This window comes from Osmia bicornis, chromosome 12 (genome assembly GCF_907164935.1).
Source record: "Osmia bicornis bicornis chromosome 12, iOsmBic2.1, whole genome shotgun sequence".
In the NCBI taxonomy this organism is placed as follows: Eukaryota; Metazoa; Arthropoda; class Insecta; order Hymenoptera; family Megachilidae; genus Osmia; species Osmia bicornis.
Window position 1 is genome coordinate 1866200 of NC_060227.1, and position 21147 is coordinate 1887346.

General features: G+C 35.0%; 4 protein-coding genes across 12 annotated transcripts; 2 read left to right on the forward strand and 2 right to left on the reverse strand.

Annotated features, from left to right (window-relative positions):
• The first annotated feature begins 950 nt into the window (after positions 1 to 950).
• LOC114880623 (tyramine beta-hydroxylase) lies at positions 951 to 6218 on the forward strand. Of its 7 annotated transcripts, none has more exons than XM_046288126.1 (12): positions 951 to 974; positions 1625 to 1879; positions 3380 to 3487; positions 3563 to 3716; positions 3780 to 3926; positions 3996 to 4243; positions 4305 to 4458; positions 4519 to 4782; positions 4864 to 5094; positions 5159 to 5462; positions 5525 to 5681; positions 5839 to 6218. In XM_046288126.1, the coding sequence occupies exons 4-11, from the start codon at positions 3573 to 3575 to the stop codon at positions 5665 to 5667; spliced, it is 1635 nt and encodes a 544-aa protein (XP_046144082.1). In that variant the 5' UTR covers positions 951 to 974; positions 1625 to 1879; positions 3380 to 3487; positions 3563 to 3572; the 3' UTR covers positions 5668 to 5681; positions 5839 to 6218. The 7 variants fall into 7 exon arrangements, with proteins under 7 accessions (XP_046144082.1, XP_029052683.1, XP_029052681.1 ...); XM_029196850.2 differs by having other exon boundaries at positions 970 to 1016; XM_029196848.2 differs by lacking the exon at positions 951 to 974 and adding an exon at positions 1145 to 1210.
• On the reverse strand, positions 5810 to 14352 carry LOC114880620 (active breakpoint cluster region-related protein). Of its 2 annotated transcripts, none has more exons than XM_029196842.2 (14): positions 14281 to 14352; positions 13355 to 13980; positions 12224 to 12695; positions 11919 to 12153; positions 11564 to 11843; positions 11307 to 11486; positions 11010 to 11225; positions 10182 to 10301; positions 9858 to 10102; positions 9511 to 9772; positions 9023 to 9305; positions 8680 to 8950; positions 8437 to 8608; positions 5810 to 8370 (listed from the first exon to the last, which is right to left on the reverse strand). In XM_029196842.2, the coding sequence occupies exons 2-14, from the start codon at positions 13466 to 13468 to the stop codon at positions 7954 to 7956; spliced, it is 3267 nt and encodes a 1088-aa protein (XP_029052675.2). In that variant the 5' UTR covers positions 13469 to 13980; positions 14281 to 14352; the 3' UTR covers positions 5810 to 7953. The 2 variants fall into 2 exon arrangements, with proteins under 2 accessions (XP_029052675.2, XP_029052672.2); XM_029196839.2 differs by having other exon boundaries at positions 9475 to 9772.
• A 53-nt stretch (positions 14353 to 14405) lies between these two features.
• On the forward strand, positions 14406 to 17993 carry LOC114880621 (armadillo repeat-containing protein 5). Its single transcript, XM_029196843.2, has 6 exons — positions 14406 to 14928; positions 15054 to 15274; positions 15354 to 16073; positions 16145 to 16320; positions 16394 to 16655; positions 16730 to 17993. Exons 1-6 carry the CDS (start codon positions 14674 to 14676, stop codon positions 17661 to 17663), a joined length of 2568 nt encoding a protein of 855 aa, XP_029052676.1. The 5' UTR covers positions 14406 to 14673; the 3' UTR covers positions 17664 to 17993.
• Positions 17981 to 20792, reverse strand: LOC114880627 (cytochrome P450 315a1, mitochondrial). Of its 2 annotated transcripts, XM_029196857.2 has the most exons (6): positions 20266 to 20792; positions 19974 to 20164; positions 18844 to 19178; positions 18537 to 18761; positions 18238 to 18450; positions 17981 to 18165 (listed from the first exon to the last, which is right to left on the reverse strand). In XM_029196857.2, the coding sequence occupies exons 1-6, from the start codon at positions 20781 to 20783 to the stop codon at positions 18055 to 18057; spliced, it is 1593 nt and encodes a 530-aa protein (XP_029052690.2). In that variant the 5' UTR covers positions 20784 to 20792; the 3' UTR covers positions 17981 to 18054. The 2 variants fall into 2 exon arrangements, with proteins under 2 accessions (XP_029052690.2, XP_029052691.2); XM_029196858.2 differs by lacking the exon at positions 17981 to 18165 and having other exon boundaries at positions 18320 to 18450; positions 18560 to 18761.
• Between the last annotated feature and the right edge of the window lie 355 nt (positions 20793 to 21147).

A 21147-nucleotide genomic window follows, 5' to 3' on the forward strand; every position in this document is an offset into this window, starting at 1 on the left:
ATACCAATCAAATAATTAACAAACGTCTTTTGAAACTATCATAAGTTTCTACATATCATAAGTAGCTTCTCTCATATAACTTCTATCTATCATAAGTTGCTATCATATGACTATCATAAGAAATTTTACATTTCCACATCAAGATATATAGACACCTTCCGGTGACGTAAGAATCATGTATCATATTATGCATTAAGTTACCTCAGATCCATATTTTTGCATATTCACAAGACATTCCTAGATCATTTCAATGAGACAGATTATTGATTGATTGATTGATTGATTGATTGATATCATTGCAAAACAATTCGTGTATCATACACGCTTTAGAGGCATGTATTTAAAAATATTTAAGACATTAAACCCGTCCACAGCTATACGGAGAAGTCATCAACCTTTCATCATTCAAAATCCATATTCGACCTTCGCCTCAAGGGACTCGATCTTCCGACATTCGCGTTTTTTATTCGCGTTTTTGCTATCCAAGAAATATATGACGTTCTGTAAAATATGATAACAAGATAAGACGTATAGGGATACTCAATAAAACGCAGACTGCGTACAAAATTTATAGGATAACGTTTGTCGAAACAATTTAACGAGTAGATTACGTAATACAAGAAGCTAGACGCCTCTAGTTTATCAAGCGATTAAAATTTTCAATTAAGTTCAATCCCGTCTCGTCAGCATCCAGAAGTAACTGGCGCCTTTTCCATCATTCGAACGATATCTTCCATGGAAAATCTGAAAATAAATTTACTCGTATTATTGCCTTCAATAGAACGTCGTGGAAAAACTTGCAGATAACTTGGCAATATTTCGCAATGACTCCCTACATTCGCAACGTTGCACAACTCGTCTGTCACTAACTAAAATAATTAATAAGTATATGTAACATTTCTAAAACGAGAAGATGACTTCTTCAAATACCTTCATTTTTCATTTGTCAGCGAAGTCACCTAATACTATATAAGGTTCAGTGAAATATAATGCTTCTTTTAATATCGAAATCTTTGGTATGCTATCTGCAATAATTCTTCACTACTCTTTCAATACAATAAATATGTCATTCTCTTATCTTCCGGGGTTCATACATTGTCTAAGATAATTAGAGGACTAACACGTGTTTAATATTCACATTTATCATCCTGTTTAGACGTACGATAACGTTAATTAATTGTCTTAACGTTATATATAGTGAGAGGCAAAAGTGAGTAGACACTGTTCAAAATAGAATACCTCGGTTAAAACTGGACTAAATAACTTGAGGTTTTTTGAGAAGCTATAAAAATTAATTCACTAAAATATGTATTTTCATCGTTTTCTAAAATTACAATTTCTTGAAATCGTGAAAGAAAATAGTGAATGGTAATTTTTCTACTTTTTTATGTGAGTCTATAATTTAAAGTCTAAAAATTTAAAATATGTCTTTCGTAGATTCAGATAAGTGATGTGTATGCTGAAAATTTCATCGAGATCGGTCAACGCATTTAAAACTCATAAGTAATTAAAATTTCCGAAAATCGCTGACTTTTCATCTAAGAACGTGGCTAGTTCCGATCTTGCCTCTCATTGTATTCTCAATTTCTTAAATGATCAAAAACTTTTCTCATATGGTTTGTAGTAAATGGTGTCTGCATAAAGTTGCTGTGAGAATTATCCCAAAGTCAAGGTCTTTTGAAGAAAATTGTCTACCAGAATCTACCTGATTGTCGGTATGCGTTTGTGAATTCGTGAGAGCAGTCTGACCATAGGGTTTCACACGACCGACCGCTGGCCATAAAAGGGACTGATGCATTCATTGATCCTAAGGGACGAAGGTTACTCAACTCTTCCCTTTATTCAGAAAGGACTAACCATAAGCCGCCGTCTATTACAGGTCCGTCTATACGAATCCTTCGTTCTAAGAAGAAGAATAAAAAAACAAGATTATATAGTACCCGTTAGGAATTCAAACTTGGAACTAATTATTATATTTTTAATTTCATTCTATACAATGAATTACCATATTTTTAATACCAGCCATTTTATTCGATGTGATGTAAAATTAATAGCATCAACAATGTTTTATTCCGATAAAAATCTTTCATCAGCAAGTTTCATAAAGCCTATGGAAATAGGAAAATCACACAGTGAAGCAGTGAAACTATACAATAATGTTATTGTAAGAACAGAATTATGTCAATAATTGCTTTTAACATTGGAGTCACGTGAATTGTATTATTCATCCACGTTAAATAAAGCATTTGGCGAGAATTATTCTCGCAATAAGAGCTATGGAATTTCTTGATTACGACCGGGACAAGAAGCACGCGCCCCGTCTGGAATGCAATATGTGCCCTCTGGTATTCAATCATCAAGATATTTTCTCGAGGCTTCGGAATTTTTTTACCTACAGAGAAAATCTGTATGACGATGAATTTATATCATGACATTAAAGAAATGCATATAAAGAATCCTATAAAAATTAAAAGAAAAGACTGTAGCTAATTAATCATAAGTACATTGCTGCTGCAATTAAATTTTTAAGATACTGCATTCATTTTCTACACAACTACATATTGATGTCAAGTGATTCTGTTAAGAAATGTTCTTACCTACTTACTTGAGTTTTTAAATAATTTCATAACTCCCTTTAACATGATTTCCCGCTTATTGGGAATTGATGACTTCGGTAATCTAGTCTTGAGTAAACGAGGATAATGCAATTGTGGGAAGATGGATTTTACGGTAAAGATTAGACTAGAAACATTAACAACCGTATTATATACTTTAATTACATACTAATTATTGAATTAAACATGATAAATAGTTCTATATGTGAAATGTAATACCTTTTTGATTGAAATAATGCTATCCTTATCTGCTGAAAGTTTCTGGATGAACCCCATTTTGAAGGAAGACTTATGTCTGCGCGTGCGCCGGCAATGCAAACCTTAAATGTTAAAATTCTACAAAATGAAGATGAATTTATGACTTCTATATATATTTTTCAATTTTTCAAAATATCTTACGAATTATAAAATACCTTCAAATCCCATTCAACACCTTTTTTTAAATGAAAAATAGAATTTGCGAGGGCGGCGCTGCTACGCATGCGCGCCGCATTAATTCGGCGGCAAAACTCCTTCGTACGAAGTCTTCGTCCTTTCGGATCACCGAGATCCGTTTAGTTGAAATTAAAAGGTTGACAGAGGAGCATCAATAAAAATGTTTGCAAAACTACAAGTATATTAACCCAGAAACTATACTAAATCATATTATCTTATAAAAGAATACGAAACAAGAAATAAACAATTTTTTAGCTAGGTGTATCATTACGCGCGAAATTCAAAATGCTTTTTAGAATATACTTATTAATTTTACTTGAACTCTTAAGAAATGGATTCTGTGTATCTTGGCACAATCACCAAAGCAAAGAAGAGACAACAGAAGAAAGTAATGTTCATACTGTTCCCCTTGGTTCAGGAGCCACTTTTCATTGGAGGTATTTAAAAGTAAAATTTGAATTTTATTGCTGCTCCTTTTTATATTAGACTGTAATTAAATGGGCAATATTTAGGGTTGATTTTATGAGCGAAATGGTAATCGCTGAAGTCCATTACAAAGGCTCTGACAATACCTGGTTTGCCATTGGTTTCTCAAGTTATGGAGAATTAAAACCGGCCGATTATTGTGTCCTGTGGGTCGATTGGCATCGTCAAATTCAGTTACAGGTATTTACAATATTAATTTCTTTACACATTTTTCACTCCACATTTTATGTTTTGTAACTTCAGGATGCGTGGGCAGATGAAGAAGGAAAATTGTACTTAGACTCCCAACAGGATTGCGAGGACTTTGCATGGAGAAGAAGAGGAAATATAACAAAGTTCACCTTTTCTAGAAAATTTGATACTTGTGATGAAAATGACTACATCATGGAGGTACATCAAATTAGCAGATTATTTAATCATTGTTTAGTTAAGTAGTTAAGAATCCTTGATTACTTTTAGAGAGGTACCACACATCTGGTGTGGCTGAAAGGTATGGGGCCATTATCTTCTTTAGCTGGATTGCAAGTATCAGATGCAGAAGCTTCTGGTATGTCCAGAACCGAATTGATCCGAGTACACAATAAGAAGCCAACATTTCCATCAAATGCATGGCATTTTGAAATACTAGCTGATCATGTAAAAGTACCAAATAAAGAGACAACTTATTGGTGCCGTGTTCAGAAATTGCCAGCTGTTTTGGCTCAAAAGTAAGTAATTTCATTGAACCATATTTGTTATAGTTAAAAAATTTGAATTGTTTGTTCATAGGCATCATATTCTTCAGTTTGGACCAGTTATTCAATCAGGCAATGAACATCTAGTTCATCATATGGAAGTGTTCCACTGTGCTGGACCTGTAAATCTTGAAATCCCTTTGTACAATGGTCCCTGTGATGGCAGTGACAGACCAGAGAAAACTCAAGTGCGTTATCCTGAATGTAATAATACTCTTACTTGAATTATAATTAAAATTTCCTTTTAGATATGTAAGAAAGTTCTAGCAGCATGGGCAATGGGAGCAGACGCTTTCGTTTACCCAGAGGAAGCTGGTCTCTCAATTGGTGGTCATGATTTTAATTTCTACGTTATGCTGGAGGTCCATTACAACAATCCAGAGCTTCAGGATGGGCATACAGATTCATCAGGCATCCGTTTTATCCTTACAAACAGTCTAAGAAAATACGACGCTGGTGTGATTGAACTGGGATTAGAGTATACAGATAAAATGGCAATTCCACCGCAACAAGTACTAAATCATTGCGAAATAAAAATACTAAGAATAAAAGAATTATAATGAAACTTCAATTTAAAATTATTACTCTTGTAGGAAGCTTTTACTTTATCAGGGCATTGTATACAGGAGTGTACAGGTGTTGGTCTTCCTCAACAGGGTATCCATATCTTTGGTTCTCAGCTCCACACACACTTAACAGGAGTAAAAGTTATAACTCGTCACATCAGGGATGGAGAAGAGTTGCCTCCTTTGAATTACGATAATCATTATTCCACACATTTTCAGGAAATTCGACTATTACCTAAACCTGTCACTATCCTTCCTGTAAGAATCTAATATTTCATTTATCTTATTTATGATTCATCATGAATTTTCTTATAAATTATAGGGTGATTCGTTGATAACAACTTGTACATACAATACAATGGATAGAAAGAATATTACCCTTGGTGGATTTGCCATATCTGATGAAATGTGTGTAAATTATATACATTACTATCCGAATGCCCGGTTGGAGGTTTGCAAAAGTGCAATAAGCGATGATGCTTTGAGAACATATTTCCGGTACATGAAGGAGTGGGAAAGTCAGCCGACCAGTGTTGATGAAGGAATTTCCTCAAATTATAAAAGCATCGAATGGACCAAAGTTCGTGTCCAAGCACTTCATGATCTCTATGAGGCTGCTCCATTAGGTTTGTAATATTTTAATCTATTATTGTCCTAACAGTTTGCTAATTAAATTGTAATTAATTAGGAATGCAATGCAATGGCTCGGATGGATCACGACTTCCTGGACTATGGGACAACATAGCAGCAACACCCATTAAACTACCCATGGCTCCACCAGCTCGAAATTGTCCAAATTCTTTCTCGAAGCAAGAAATAAATTCCATGTGAATTCTTAAGTCAAGGTATAAATCTTCAGCATTATATTTAATATCTGAAAATTAAAGAATGATAAAACAAAAATTATGAAAATGTAATATACTAGATTACCATTAGTTTCCATGAAATTTAACAAACATTGTTAGCAAACACCTTTATAATTTATCTGTTCTTTATTTCCAGTATATTCTTTCAAGATTGTACCATTTATATTTTCATCATGCTTAAAAGAATATAGTTCTGTAAAATAAAACAACAATTCTAATTACAATACAATGTGCTTGAAGGTAAAATACTTTGCATTAAAGTAGAAGAAAAAGAGAGAAAAAAAAAAAGAAAACTGAAAGACTTAAAATATACCTCGGGACGACGATAAATACTTTCGATGTAAAAGTTTATAAACCTCCAGTATATTTATGCACTTTAAGGGTTTCTTTTTTTTTTTTGGCAGTACATCGTCTTGCTGCGTGTAAGCTATGTTTAGTCGAACATCTGTTAACAAATACTTGCTCTATGAAAATCGTTAACTGTGTAATACGGAATAATAAAAATAATAATAGTTATGCTAGTAATAATGTTAATCGCAATAGCGGAAACTTTGTCTTTACACGTTTCACAAATGTACAAAAGAGGAACGCGTCTTAACGCTAAATGCGATATAAAAATTAAAGTTATCCAATATTTACGATATAATACACATGAGCTGGTTACAAATACACACATACACATTCACACGCGCACGCTGAAACACCACGCATACGATAGTTGCCTTCGTTTAATGCACGAAGATCACTTCCGAGGAAGTACCTTAGCGTGATTTTGTATTTTCCCTAATTTTCAATATTCATGAACGATTTCTTTTTCTTTTCTGTTCCTTTATCGAACACTCGTCAGGCTTGTCTTTTAATCTTGATTACAAACGTCCTAGCATATAATGCAGAATTCTATCGAGTATTAAATTTGTACTGCCAAACGTGCTTTTTATTATCTCAACCCTTTGAAGCGTACGAGTGTAGAGCACAATACCGATTCATAGAAAGCGATCCTGTTAAAGATACGATGAATACAAACTCGTTACACAGTATAATAATAGAAAAATACAGTAATATTGCAATACAGTATAGATATTTAGACACTGATAATGATTATAAAATAAAATGCTTCAAAGGGTCAACTATTGAAGGTATGAGAGAGAATCATTCTCTTTGGTGCTTTATTAAGCTGTATTTAGACTTCAAGAAAATTATTGAGAGACTAAAGTAGAAAATATAATAAATGTTTACCTAAATGGTAACAGGAGGAATGTGTAATAAAACAGCGATTTACTTAATTACCTTTTTCTTTTTAGGTAAAATAATTTTGTTTAAAATTTCCAATGCACTTTGGTTAAATCAACAATTGTACGTTGATTTAAAAAATAAGTATTTCAATTACTGAAGATACTTTTAATTATTAAAAGGAAAGCGAACGCAAGTCTAATCACAGCTTAAAAATCAAAAACTTGGTCTTGATTATTTACTCCGCGATATTCTTTACAAAAATTCGAGAGCATTTCCATCAAAGTATTCATATAAAGAATAGAATAGTTTATAATTGGCGAATAAACGTGACCTCCTTAAAAACCATATAATATTGAGTAGCAAATGGAGTATAGCTAATATATTTGATATTATTAGTAAAGCATCGTTTCGCACATTGTTAAGGAACGTGCTTCCTGAAATATTTAGGAACGTGATTCTTTCGAATACGTGGGCATTCTTCATGGACATACAATGGGTATGTTACGTTATCGTGTAAAAAAATTTAGATACTCTGCTAGGAACACGCCCCCATTGGAAAAAATATTTCTTTTCTAAAGCGTGGATGCGTTAACGACCAAACTTCCTTTGTTCATGTCTTTCTCTCTCTCTTTTTCATGGGAGAACATTTTTCTTTTTCAACGCATGCTTTTGTGAAAATTTTTCCAAGATCGTAGCTAGGACTTCATGGGAATATAAATATAAAATATATATTAAGGAGCTCGAAGTTTGAACGATACGTGTACTTCGAGTCCACTTTTGCTACGTTAGTTCGTATGCATACCAAATATAAAAGGAATTTCATCGATCATAGTTTCGTCAAAGCCTGCGTTCTACTTATGCGTCTAAGTCAGCGTTGTATAAACGATACGTCGGAAAACTAATAAAATATATTATAAAAAATCGTTAATTTTACAGTCCCAGCGTGAGTTGCTGTGAGTTTAATATCAAACCCATGAAAAGCAACTAACGCTACGATGTATCAACAATAACCTCTCGACTAGAGTGACTGATTGTTTTGTTGCATATGCATCTGCAAGAAACAGTAAAGTATACCGGCTTGTGCCATCACATCCACGGTACCCGCTGCTAACGGATCGCGACTTTTCGCGTCGGATCGCGAATTCGTTCCAGGACGTAGCAGCGTCGGTCCGAACACTGTCGCTAAATTGTGCAACGACATTTTATTCTGAGCCTCGTGTTTGTTAACTCGTATCAAGTGAGTAAGCAGAAAGTCAATAACCGCTTTGTTTACGGCTGGCAAACTTTCGTAGACTCTTCGCAACGCAGCACCTTTTGATAACTCGCCTGTTTGGAAAGCTTCTAAGAACGCAGGGTAAAGAGCATCCGTGAAAAGAGCTTCAGGCATTTCTCGGAGATACAACTTGAGGACACCTGTTACGGAATGAACGTCAACCTACATGGAAAGAAAAAAAAGAAATAATTTAAATTGATTATTTTCTTCTATCTTTCTGTAAACTACCTCTTTAAGTAATTGTTCTGCTTCGTACGAATTGCTTTCAAACGATTTGCGCAACTTCGTCAAGTCAGAAGCCGAGCCTGAAACACGATATAAACCCACTTCTCCAACACCTCTCCTCTCTACTTCCCTGACACACGCTGTTATAATGAAAGGAACGTCACGTTTCTCACGCCTAAATATAAAATACATATTCAATTGTTTATAAACTTGAAATACGCATTATGCAAATGTCGCAAGACTTACTTGCACACTTGTTGAATCTTAGCTCCAAATAAACCTTGAGGTTTAGCTGATGGTACCCGTCTTAACGTTACTTCACTGGGAACGAAACGAAGAGCCACGTCTAAAGTAGCTGGTCCTAGATTTAATGATCTCTCTACTTGATCCGACTGTAGCCACGATCTGCTCAATCTTTGTATACATTTACCTCTCAATACGGAACGCGTTCCACATTCCTCGTACAATAAAATTCGAACATTTTGACTTCCCTCAAGTTCAACAACAAATGTTTCCCCTTTAATAAAGAAAAGGAAAGTTACAATCAAAAATACACATATGATTATTTTTTGTGTAACTGAAATTTTACCCCATGTTGGAGCCTGACCCCTGGCAACTCGACTTTTTGCTCGTTTGAAATAGTGTCCGTAACTATCAACCTCTACAATAATATAAAGATCTCCAACTCTGTCTAAACCTGGCGGTGTTAAACCAAGTAGAGTCAAGTGGAGATCACCTAATAACAAACTTTCGTCACGCCCTGATCTTAATAAATAGCTGCCCATATCTGTTTGAAGATAAGTACGACATGCTGTAACCCAAGCTTGTAATTCGTACATTGATAAAGGTAGTGGTCCAGGTGGTTGACCGCCCTGAAAATATAAAAATAAACTGGTTAACAATTTAATCCTACCTTTCATTAGTAATCGAACAATTTTCGTTAAGATATTTTTACTTGCATCCTCGTGTTGAATTTAATTAAAAGTGTATTATTAAATATCTTTACATTATTTATTTATTCAAGATATTTGAATTACGCACCTTTGACTTATCTAGGTACATATGGGAACGCATTACCTGTTGCAATGCCTCCACCGCTTCAACCCATTGAGAACGTTCAAATTCACTGGATAAAAAGAACGTGTACGAATTTTGTACTCGATGCTGACTTTTATGTGCAACGCGTAATACTAAATTTGGAGATGCTAATACTAGCTGAGCTTCGAGCTCGGCAAGTTTCTTCCTGTTCTTTTCGGAACCTCTACTACCAAGACGAATTCGTTTCTCATCGTTTCGCTCTTCCCATAAAATTTGATCGCGTACAGTGCATGCTTGTGATCTAAGTAGAGAAATATTGAAAAGTACAAATAAAATTTGTATATTATAAATTAACACTAACAAATTAAATATAGTTTGTCGTCTACCTCAAAGCTACAACATTAGCTGGACTAGTCTCTCGTGGTTCAACACCATCTTCTGTCACTACCGCTTCCGCAACCGGTACATACCATTTTAATTCGAATGTAAATTTGTCTCTACCAGAAGCTTTATATTTTGCGCAGGCAATTACGTCATTAAATAGAAAAAGATGTCTCAACTTTCTATGACCATCAGATAATTCCACTACAAATGAATTTTTCACTAATCTTCGTTGCGCTCTATCATGACTCTAAAAGAAAAAACAGCACACTGTTTTTTTGCACATCTTTATACCGATAATAACGTTAAATAATATTACTGTTTCTTACCGGAAACATTGATTTCGTTTGGATAATATTGAATTCGTCTAGAAAATTTCTAGTCATAGCAAGAGCTTCTGATAGTGGTGCATGATCTGCATGATTCACTGGTGTGTGCTTAAGAAGATCCTATAATCAATTGAGACAGAATTATCAGCGCGAACTAAGATAAGATAAAAGCTTACTAAGTACATTTCCACATCGTTTTCACAATCTATCCATTTGTTTATCGAAGAAATGTACGTGCATCTGTATTTATATACAAGGTGTCTCGTAATTCCTGTAACACCCGGAAATAGGGGGTTGCTGGGGTGATTCTGAACAACTTTTTCCTTTACCAAAATGTTGCTTGAAACTTCGTTTTTGAATTATTGACGAAAAACGCTGGCCAATGAGAGCGCGCGTTTCACGCGCGCTCAACCAATGGAGCGCTGGCTTTCAAACGCGTTCGATCCTGGTCGTGAACAAACGCACTAGCACAGCGTGGGTATCGAGGTGAAAGTGCGACTAATTTCAAATTGTTCTTAATTTAAGACGATGTAATATTTATCACACGCTTCCTTCGATATCCACACTGTGCCAACGCGTTTGTTCACAACCATGATCAAGCGCGGTTGAAAGCCAACGCTCCATTGGTTGATCGCGTGTGGAACGTGCGCTCTCATTGGCCAGCGTTTTTCGTTAATAATTCAAAAACGAAGTTTCAAGCAACATTTTGGTAAAGGAAAAAGTTGTTCAAAATCACCCCAGCAACTTTCCATTTCCGGGTGTTATGCGAGTTCTGGGAAAGCCTGTATATATATCAATTTTAATAATATAATGTAACCAGATATTTACATGCAATACTAAGGCGTTTTTTTGAACTCGAGCTACTGGTTTATGTAGAAGATCTTCAAGAGATAAACCTGGGCCTTTGGGAAATCCTCTAAGTCTTATATCCCTTGTAATTTCGCCGAACTGATTAGAATGTGCTGAACACCTTCGCACAGTATCGGTAGCGCGTGCATAATTATGCAAAAAGGCTCCGTATAATCCTATATTGCTGGCCATTACCTTTAATGTTACAATTAATGATAAATCAATAAAAAAGATCAATTATATTTCCTGTTAAATCTTATTCTCTCTATTTCTCACTTTGAACTGCTCTCCTATGTTGGTCTTGCCATCCCACTTTTCCAGTTTCCTCCTAAGACCATCCAAAAATGTTTGATGTAACGCATGCAATTCTGGAATTTTGTAAAACATTGTTCCAAATTCATCTTCCGAAATAACGGGTTGCGACGTCGTTAATGTAGCTCTGATAGCTTTCATGTACTGAAAAGAAATATAGATTTTTAGCAACGGCACCGATATTTATGTATTGTATTTAAATCAAGAGACAAACTACATACTTGTAACATTACGTTTAAACATTCAACATATATAGTCTCACTTTCTACTACCGAGTTTACAATACATTTAATCATAGACGTTCTATCATCCTCACGGTCTTTACTTTTCTCTTGTCGGCGTGGTGTAGTTGGCGTCGGCGATTCTAAACTACCTTCGCTTAAACTTAAAGGTTCTGCATCGCTACTACCGGTTTCGTTATCGGTACTAAGCGCGCGTAGTAAAATCGTTGGCGCAGGGCTAGCCCCTTCTTCGTCCTCGCTGTCCATTGCTGCCCGGTGTCTAGAAATAATTGTTAATTAACTTTATCTATCTACGTAATAAAATATCGTAAGATACTCGACACAAATAACTTACTGTATAAAATAGTCGATGTTGACATAGTTGCTCTGATTCCCTGGTGAATCTGGAAGGGAAGGTGGTCTCCTCGGTGGTACTCTGCTGCCATTATTATTTCCAACAGGTGGCACACGTGCATCAATATATACATATTCTCCTGTTTGATCTAAAGCTACAGAATCATAATAAGGTTCCTCCTCGGATGCTTCTGCATCACCATCTTCTCCATCTTCGTTAATCGCATTCTCCAAATCTGTTTAGTAGATACACGCGTAAAAGATATTGAATATAATTAAGAAATTAATATGCAACAAATGTAACACCTTTCTCATCCTCTTCTTTGAGAGATTCTTCATTTTTATCTTTCTTTGAACTTCCCGTTACTTCAATCACAGTGACATAATTACTTGGCACATCTGGGTCACTGTTTCTTCTAAGTTCAGGCACTTTATCAGGACTTTTTGGTATTTCACTTTTGGGTCTTTTGCTTGTACTAAGAGTAGAACTCAGCTCAGAAACACACTTGTCTTGAAATTTACTTATATCCTCGCGGACAGGAAGAGGCGGAGCTGATGGTTCCACGTGTTGAACATGAGATAAGTTTGTAGAATCAGACAAATTACTATCCGATTGGCAACTGTGTTGATTGTGAGATTCTGAACGTTGCTGCTTTTCAGGCGTGGTCGCAATGTTACTATTCGCCAATTGCTTGTGACGTTCAACATCAGCTAATAATCTTTCCAAATATTCCACATAGAATTCTTCTTTTTCTAGTTCTTCTCTCAAAGCTGTTACCTATGAAAATAACAATATCTTAGTTAATTTACAATTTATATTTCTTTTATAATCATTGTCCACACCAGCACATTATGAAACATAAATAATCTAAATACATCTTTTTAGCTCGTGATAAAATTCAGATAAGCAAGCAATGATTCACTAAGGGTGAACCAAAACAGGAAATTTAGCAACAAGAATTAAAATTGTTAGTATGACATTTATTTCAAAATACTTAACGATTTTATTTCCTTTCTACATTAAAATATACATTTATTCAAATTGACTTTTAATCAATGCAATTACAACAAATATACCACATCCCAAATATGAATTAAATTAATGTCCCAGTTGAGGAAGATGACTCATAGAATAAGTTCCCATTAGGAATCAGCAATGAGGAAAGTTTATATAATAAGAACTTAATTTATTGCACAAATTTCTAAAGATTTCAATGCTTTCGTTAATCTATTTTTAATATATGCAAACTTTCTACAATGATGTGTCTAATTCAAAATACTCAGAAGCATATCCTGAGTTTCATTATCTGTTACTAGTGATACTAAATAAAGAATACATAAATCCTTCATTACGATGGGTTCTCCAAAACTGTTGAAAGCAATCCTTTGTTAGAACAATTAAGAAGATGAGAATAAGACTTTGATGTGGGTTTTTACCTTCTGTTTATGCTTGACTAGGTTGGCCCTGACGTCTTCCTCCCAAGCCGCCGGCAAGGCGCTGTCCGGGAATCTTTGTACCCAGACACGCTGAAAATCCCCGAAAACGCTCATTACTCCACTCCACGACGTTGAAAGGAAATACTCCTCGGGGATGGTGATGATTTCAAGCAGGATTCAGGCCGCTGTGTACATTGCACGGGCGCGGCGATCGCGGTTCTCACCCGAATACGTCTGACTACGATCTCGTTTCGAGGCAGAGATTCAACTGAAATAAACGTGTCACCGTAACGAGGCATAAGTCATTAGTTTTAGCCGCGAACGATTTTCTTTCCTTGTTACAACGCGCAACTTTCAGCCAAGAATCAACGAAACGGGCGTCATACGGCCGCTGTCATCTTGTCGACATCTCCTGCGTAGCTCACGATCCGATCCCCATGCCCTCTCCTATCATTTTGACGCTTCTGCTATACTCTATTCGCAGACAGTGGCCTCTCGCAGGAGCAGGTGCGCTTCATGGATAATGCTTTTTACTACGCGCTTACGCCGGATTGAAATTTACATCTCTTACGAAATAAAAACTTTATTTTCTATTTTCCTTTTCATGAAATCATTTATATTCATCCCTGTAAAACAACGAATGGCATATCATTAAAAAGGAACTTTGATTTCAATAATAACATGTGGATGATACAAGAACGATCTATAATCTATAGACGCAGTTTATAGTTCCCAATTATTATCATATAAAATTTAAATAATATATAATAATTAGGATTAACTGATTTTTTACGAAAATTCTTATGTTTTAAATATAATAGGAACTGTTTGCGTATGATTTATAATAAGATGTAATCTCAGGGATCTGTTCAAGAATACAATTGTTATTGATAATCATTATAATAATTATTATGCTTGATAAATACCATTCCATTACTCTGCAATTATTTCAATTGTTCCTTGTTCTGTACAGTCCATACATACTAACATTGTCAAAATAATAAGACGCTCCAGTGTGCGTATTTTAAACTAAAAAGTAGCGGAAGACTCAAAACAATATTTCTTTACGATGATTAATCAATTATATTTATTAAACCATGTATTTAAACATGAAATGAATACGATACTTACTCTATAACTAACATTTATGTATGTTTTATTTGTACAAAATTATTAATTATTACATTTTTTTTAATATCATACTTTTGTCAGCTACTGTACGGGTATAGCTGTCAATCTCGACGACAACACAATTTAGAGGTTATGTTACTTTTAAAAAATTAATGGATTTTTAATAATTTTTCCATTTATTTACAAAAATGTCGACTGTAAACGAGAAACAAGAAGGTTCTTTAGTACCTGAGTTATTAAAACATATGAAATCAGGTTCTAAAAGTGGAATATCATCATGTCTAGAACGACTTAAAAATGAACCGAATTGCTATAAGCAATTTACAAGAGATGCAGGACTAGGCATTTTAGTAAATTTACTTCGTTTTCATAATTTAAGAATATTGAACATGACTCTGAGTATTCTGGCAAATGCATGTATCAATTCAGATGCAAGAGAAAAGGTATCAATGTATTTACTTCTATATTTTTTTAAAAATAATCAATCTTGTGTCATACAGATAGAGTAATCTGTCTATAACTTTTCATTTATTCTTAGCAGCGTAATACTAATTACTTTATATTACAGGTCAAAGGATCTAAAATAGCAAGTCGTGTAGTCTCTATAATTAAACATATCAAGCTAGAAAATGCTCTACACTGCCGTGCGTGTAGATTAATTGGAAATTTGTCAGAATGTAATTGGCATGCCAAGTCACTGTGCGAAGCTGGCGTAGTTCAAGCTTTAGTTGCTCTTTTAAAATTGGATACAAATATGCAAACCTATTTAATGGGTGTTAGAGCTATAAGGTATTGGAATATAATTATGTATTAATAACTTCGTAATGTTAATCAGTACTTTTGATTAATTTGCATATTATTCTTGTAGGAATATTTGGAGTATGCACGAAGGTAGCAGGGAAGAAATCATTGAATCTGGAGTAATATTTAGAATCACAGGTTTATTAGTGTTGGCAAAAGAAAAGTCAGAAAGAAATCCTAAATATTTGGAATTGATTGAAACCTGTTTAAAAGCTATGTGTGCTTTTCTGGTTACAGTCGATCCTCGTGTTAGGGAACAAATGAGAGGAGAAAAAGATGTACAAGGGTACAAATGTATTGTACAATGTTGTGATATAAATAATAAAATGGCGATTAAGTGTCTGTACAATCTCTGTCAAGTGGCAGAATGTCGTCCTATTCTGGGAAATTTCGGTGCTGTTGAAAGTCTTATTGCTCTTGTAAGAGATCATTCAGAACTGTCTAAAGAAACACTAGTCAGTTTATGCCTGTTTTGTAGAGAAGCTGTAAATAGAGCAAAAATTAGAATAGGATCTGGTTTAGAATTAATGTTATCTTTATTAAAAGATCCTGACAATGAAAAGTACCACCCGATGTTATTACATGCACTAGCACAATTTGTTTACGATGATCTAAGTATTGCAATAATGGTGAAAAATGGTTTACTTGACATTTTAGTTACCAGGTTGAAAAAAATGGTAATTGAAACAATAGACGAAGAGGAGATTAATGTTTCAAGAAAAAGAAGTAATGATTCTCCTCCAAGTAAACAGTCAGAGTTCAAGTTTAACAAGACTAGTGCAGGACGGTACGTTTATAACATTTTTTACCATATTGTAAAAAGGATATGTAATTAATAATTTTACTTTTAACAAACAGGTTTAGTTTAGATTACTATCGCGATGATTGGAGTCCAGGCAGTGCTTCCAGTGTTTCTTTTTCACCTCCTAGTACACCACCATTACCGTTTTATGACTCAATAGAAAATGATGAAAACACCGAAGATAATTACAGTCCCGTTTGTAGTGATATCGAGCTTATGGATAACGAAGATGGTAAACAAAATTTTATAATTTACAATAATTTTCATAAAACAATTATATATAAATACATATTGTTTGTCTTCAGAGCCACAAGAAGAGGTAGAATCGCTAAAGAGCTGTAAATCGATAACTATAAATGTAGAAGTATCCCAAGATTTGGATAAAGGAAATAAATCAAACGATTGTGATTATACAAACGACTGGACGTTAGTGCTACTAAGTCGACTGAGTCATTCAAATGACCCGATCGACAAATTAGCAGATCCTACGATCATTGAAGCTCTGTCAACTTATATTAAGTGTGCCAAAAATCAAAGAGCATCTAGAATTTTAACCAGAATTACAAGGTAAGCAAAAGAAATTTATTTTGCAATTAAAACTTACATGAATAAATGTAAATATTTTGTTTCTTTTCATACAGGAATGGAGCATATTTAATTCCATTATTAAAACAGGGTTTTGTTTTTGAAGCTCAGACACTGTACGGTTCAGAACATTATACAAGACAATTATGCGCACTAGCAGAAACCGGCGGAGCGATAGGTGAACTTACATCTATATTGCTACGCGGAGAAGAAGCACACAAATTAGTTATCGCAGTATCGATACCATTCCTAATTAGATCACGGTACATTCTAAAATCTTTACTAAATAATTACGGTGGTCTACGATTAATATTTCACGTCCTTTCCGATCAACAACACAGTCTTTATGAGAATGCTATTTGGTCGATCTGTCAATTAGCGAGCACCTTAGAAATTCAACCTGACATAGTAGAAAAGTGTCAAATTACAGACACTACTTCGACCGATTTTCCACGAGTGTACGACAATCATCCGAAACCTGCGACAGTCACATTCGAATTGGACGACGGTACAACTGTCGATGCCTGCAGACAAACTCTGTGTCAAAAATCCGACGCTTTCTCTGCTATGCTCGAGGGAAATTTTTCTGAATCAGGGAAGAAACGTGTCAAGCTACGAAACACGTCAAAGGAAAGCCTCAATACATTATTACTTGCTGCGAATGGAGCAACTTTTGAAAATAGAACCATAGAATCTTTACTGGACGCTGTGCTATTAGCTGATAAGTTTTTGATGGCTGATATATCAGAAATCTTAACGGAGAGTTCCATATCTAGATTGAATTACAAAAATTTTAGCAGAGCTTGGAACTGGGCCCGATTAAATTCTTGCCATGAATTAAAGTCCTGTTGCGTGAAGAGCTTTCTTACTGCTTCTATGACTAAGTCTGAAAGAGTTCAAGCATTTCATGGTTTTTCTACCACTGGAAGTTTTCATGAATTTTTGGACGAAGTGAGAGAGATCATCAATAACGTTCTGTGCCAACGTTAATGATATATATATATATATATAATTGTGATATTTAATAGCGACGATGCAAACAAGAGTATTCTCATTCCCTACGTAGAAAGCAATCAATGAGATTTTTATATTGTATATTTTATTCAACCTGTATCCTGATCGTGCTTATTGTGAATATATTTTAAGGCATGGGATTCGTGTATATTAATAATTATACATTTTAAGATCGTCTTTTAATTCGATGCATTAATTGTACATATGAAATAGTTAAAGTATATAAAATTTAAATGTATACAGATAAAACGTATAAATGCTTTATGATGAAACAAAAAGAAAACAATCAAAAGTATTAGTACAACATTTACCATTTCATGTATTCTTTTATGGTCTTTTCACATGAATTCATCACTTACATTAAGTATTATCTTCGCGTTAATTTCAATTTTATGGATTCCGAGGGAACAGAAATCAAGTGTAAAATTAATTTCACTTCATCTTTGTTGATGCAATCTATTTTGAACGATTTGATCAGCTGCAATGTTTCATAGAAAAATGTATAAATTATTTAATTCTTCATATTTCTTGGGTCAAATTATGCACATACCTCTGCTAAAACAAGCGATATCTGTATTTCTGCAAGTTTTCGACCAATACAGCTTCTTGCACCTAAAGCAAATGGTAAACTCGCATGGGAGTGTATCACACCTTTGTATGTACCACTTTCTGTCCTAATCCATCTTTCTGGAAGAAACTCGTTTGGCTGTGGAAAATTTTTGCTATCTCTGCCACTCGAATAAAGTGATAGCACCACCAATTCCTACAATATACAAATTATGAATTAATTAAATTTTTTATTTAATAATACGGTTCTTTTTCAAAGAGTGTAACAACGAATTCATTTACCCCTTTTGGTACAAAGTAATTACCAATCACGCTATCTTCTGGTACGTATCTGGAAATAAATGGAGCTGTTGGATATAATCTAAGAGCCTCCTTGATAACTCCTTTTAACAGAGAATCACGCAGCAATTCTTTTTCTGGAAGATCCTTTAAATGTTCGAACAATTGTTCTTGCATATCGGGATACTTGCATAACAATAACAATATCCACTGTAAAGTAGTCGCTGTCTAAACAATAAGCATAGTACATGTTATTTTTTAAATGCAATTAATTTAATTTTATCATCGTTTAATTAAAATTAAATCGCACCGTATCCCCAGCTGCTAAAATAAAATCGGTAACAATGCAGATTGCATCCTCTTCTTGGATTCCTTCGTCTAACATTTTCTTAAATAATCCATTACCGCCTAATCGAGTCATTTCCGGTACCAGAATTCGTACGATTTCAAAAGCCGTGTCAGCAGACTCAGCGAATTTTGTCCACGCTGGTAATCGTAAAGCCATTGCCAATTTAGCCGGCATCGTAGATAACTTAGCTGAATATTCAAATATTTTGTACAATGTCTTCGCTAGCTTTTCTTCATTTCGCGATAACTGTTCTTTACAAGAGTGCCAGGAGGAACCCATTAAGGTAGCCAACATTGCTATTGAATAAAAATTGCGTTGTATAGGGTTATCGAAATTGAGTGTCACATCTTGAAATTGAAATAAAACGCAAAGTATCTAATTTTTGTATGGTTTGTTTATTTTAATAAAAAGTCTATTTTGTTACATTAATTATGAAAGACAATATCATTCAAGGGTCCTTCTCCGCTGTTTTTCGCGAGTAATTTTTCACGAGGAGGAGACATCAATTGTCAGCAAGATTTTTTTTTATGGGGTTTTTGGGAAGTGAAGTTTACGCCAACAATCGAAAGACTATTGACGAGCTGAAAAAACAAAATTACAGACACCATTGATGAAATTGAATTCCAGTTGCGTGAAAATGCAAGGCGGGCCCTAAGATTTCGGGGGCCCGAGGCGAGCTCCGAAAAAGGGCCCCTTCACATATACCTCAAATAAAATTTATAAAATTAACATTAAAGCTTGTATAACTAATTTAGATTTGCATTTACATCGATTAATATTCAAGTAAGCGTTACTCTTCTTGCATTCTTAGACGCAAAATCGTCTTATGGCGGTCCTAGGCGGCCGCCTGGTTTGCCTAGGCCCGGGGCCGGCCCTGTGAAAATATAATGGGTCAAACGCATCGGGTTTGTGAAAAAAGCCAAGGACATTTGAATAATATTGTCTTTGATAATAATTAATATCATACAGTAGACTTTGTGTTGAAATAAAGAAACCATACTAAAATCACGTACTTTGCGTTTTATTTCAATTTGAAGATGTGACACTCAATTTAGATAACCCTATATATCTTAACTATAATTTATCTTTACCCTCTATAGACCATTGATAAAGCTGAACTTGTATATCCTCTATAATAGTATTTCTCTCAATTTGTTTTTCCCAGTTCTGTCGAAACTTCTTAGCTACCTCGTAACACGGTTCCGCCATTAGACTCGTCGAATTTCGCGCCAACATTACTTTATTCAGTATTTTACGAAAGTGCACCCATTCTTCTCCGTCCCTGCGCAATTCGAAATTGAAAAACAAAAAATGTAGGTTATAACTTTTCATTAAATCATCGAATCTCCTTCAAACAGCGACCTACGCTCAAAGATACCATACATAAACAGTAAACCTCGGCGACGTTTTCGAATCTCGTTGTAAAGGGTCCATGCTTCCGGTAGGAAATGTCTGGGCGCCGAACCTTCCAGTCGAAATATCCTAAGATATTCGTGGGGCGAATTGACGAACACCGCCGTTACTGGTCCTAAACGTTCTCTGTAAACGGGTCCTAGTTCCTTGTGCCTTTTGTCGACATATTCGTGCTGTCTTTTCGGGCCGCCAAAAAATAGAAACGAGAAGATAGTCCCGAACACTGGAAAACCCCATGGCTCTGGTGCTTCCTGTAAGACATTTTCCGTCGCTGTTGTGGCAGCGGTGGCATAGTTTCTGTCGCGCAATTTTTCTGCTATCTCTATTTTCGATTTGACCGCGCCATCTGCAGATTTCGAGATATCGGACAGATCATCGATTCTCGAAGAGTGCGACGCGCCTGCGTATCCGCAATCTGGTATACGACGCTTCACCGGAACTACACTCACTGATTTAACAGTTTTCAAAACGTTTCGTGTACAATTCATCGTGCAATTGAAGAATGGCTCTTCCTTATTAACTCGTATAAGAATTATTTCACATTGAACACACGTTATGCTATTTGTTTTAAATTCGAAACTCCAATTTGCAGACGAATCGTTTTTCTTCCAGATGACGGACGTGACTTTATTGGAGACAAAATGATCCGGTACCTTGATAGGAGCTCCTGTTTTCTTTCCCTGCTGTCATGCTAGATAACACTTATTGAAGTCCGCTCCAACGATAACACTGGTGACAGATCAACATAAATGCTTTGTTCTTTTTCTAATTATACTTTTAATCGACATTTTTTCAACGTGTACGTTTATTGAAAACTTTCAGGGTACTGTTCGTACATCTGGATAAATTTGT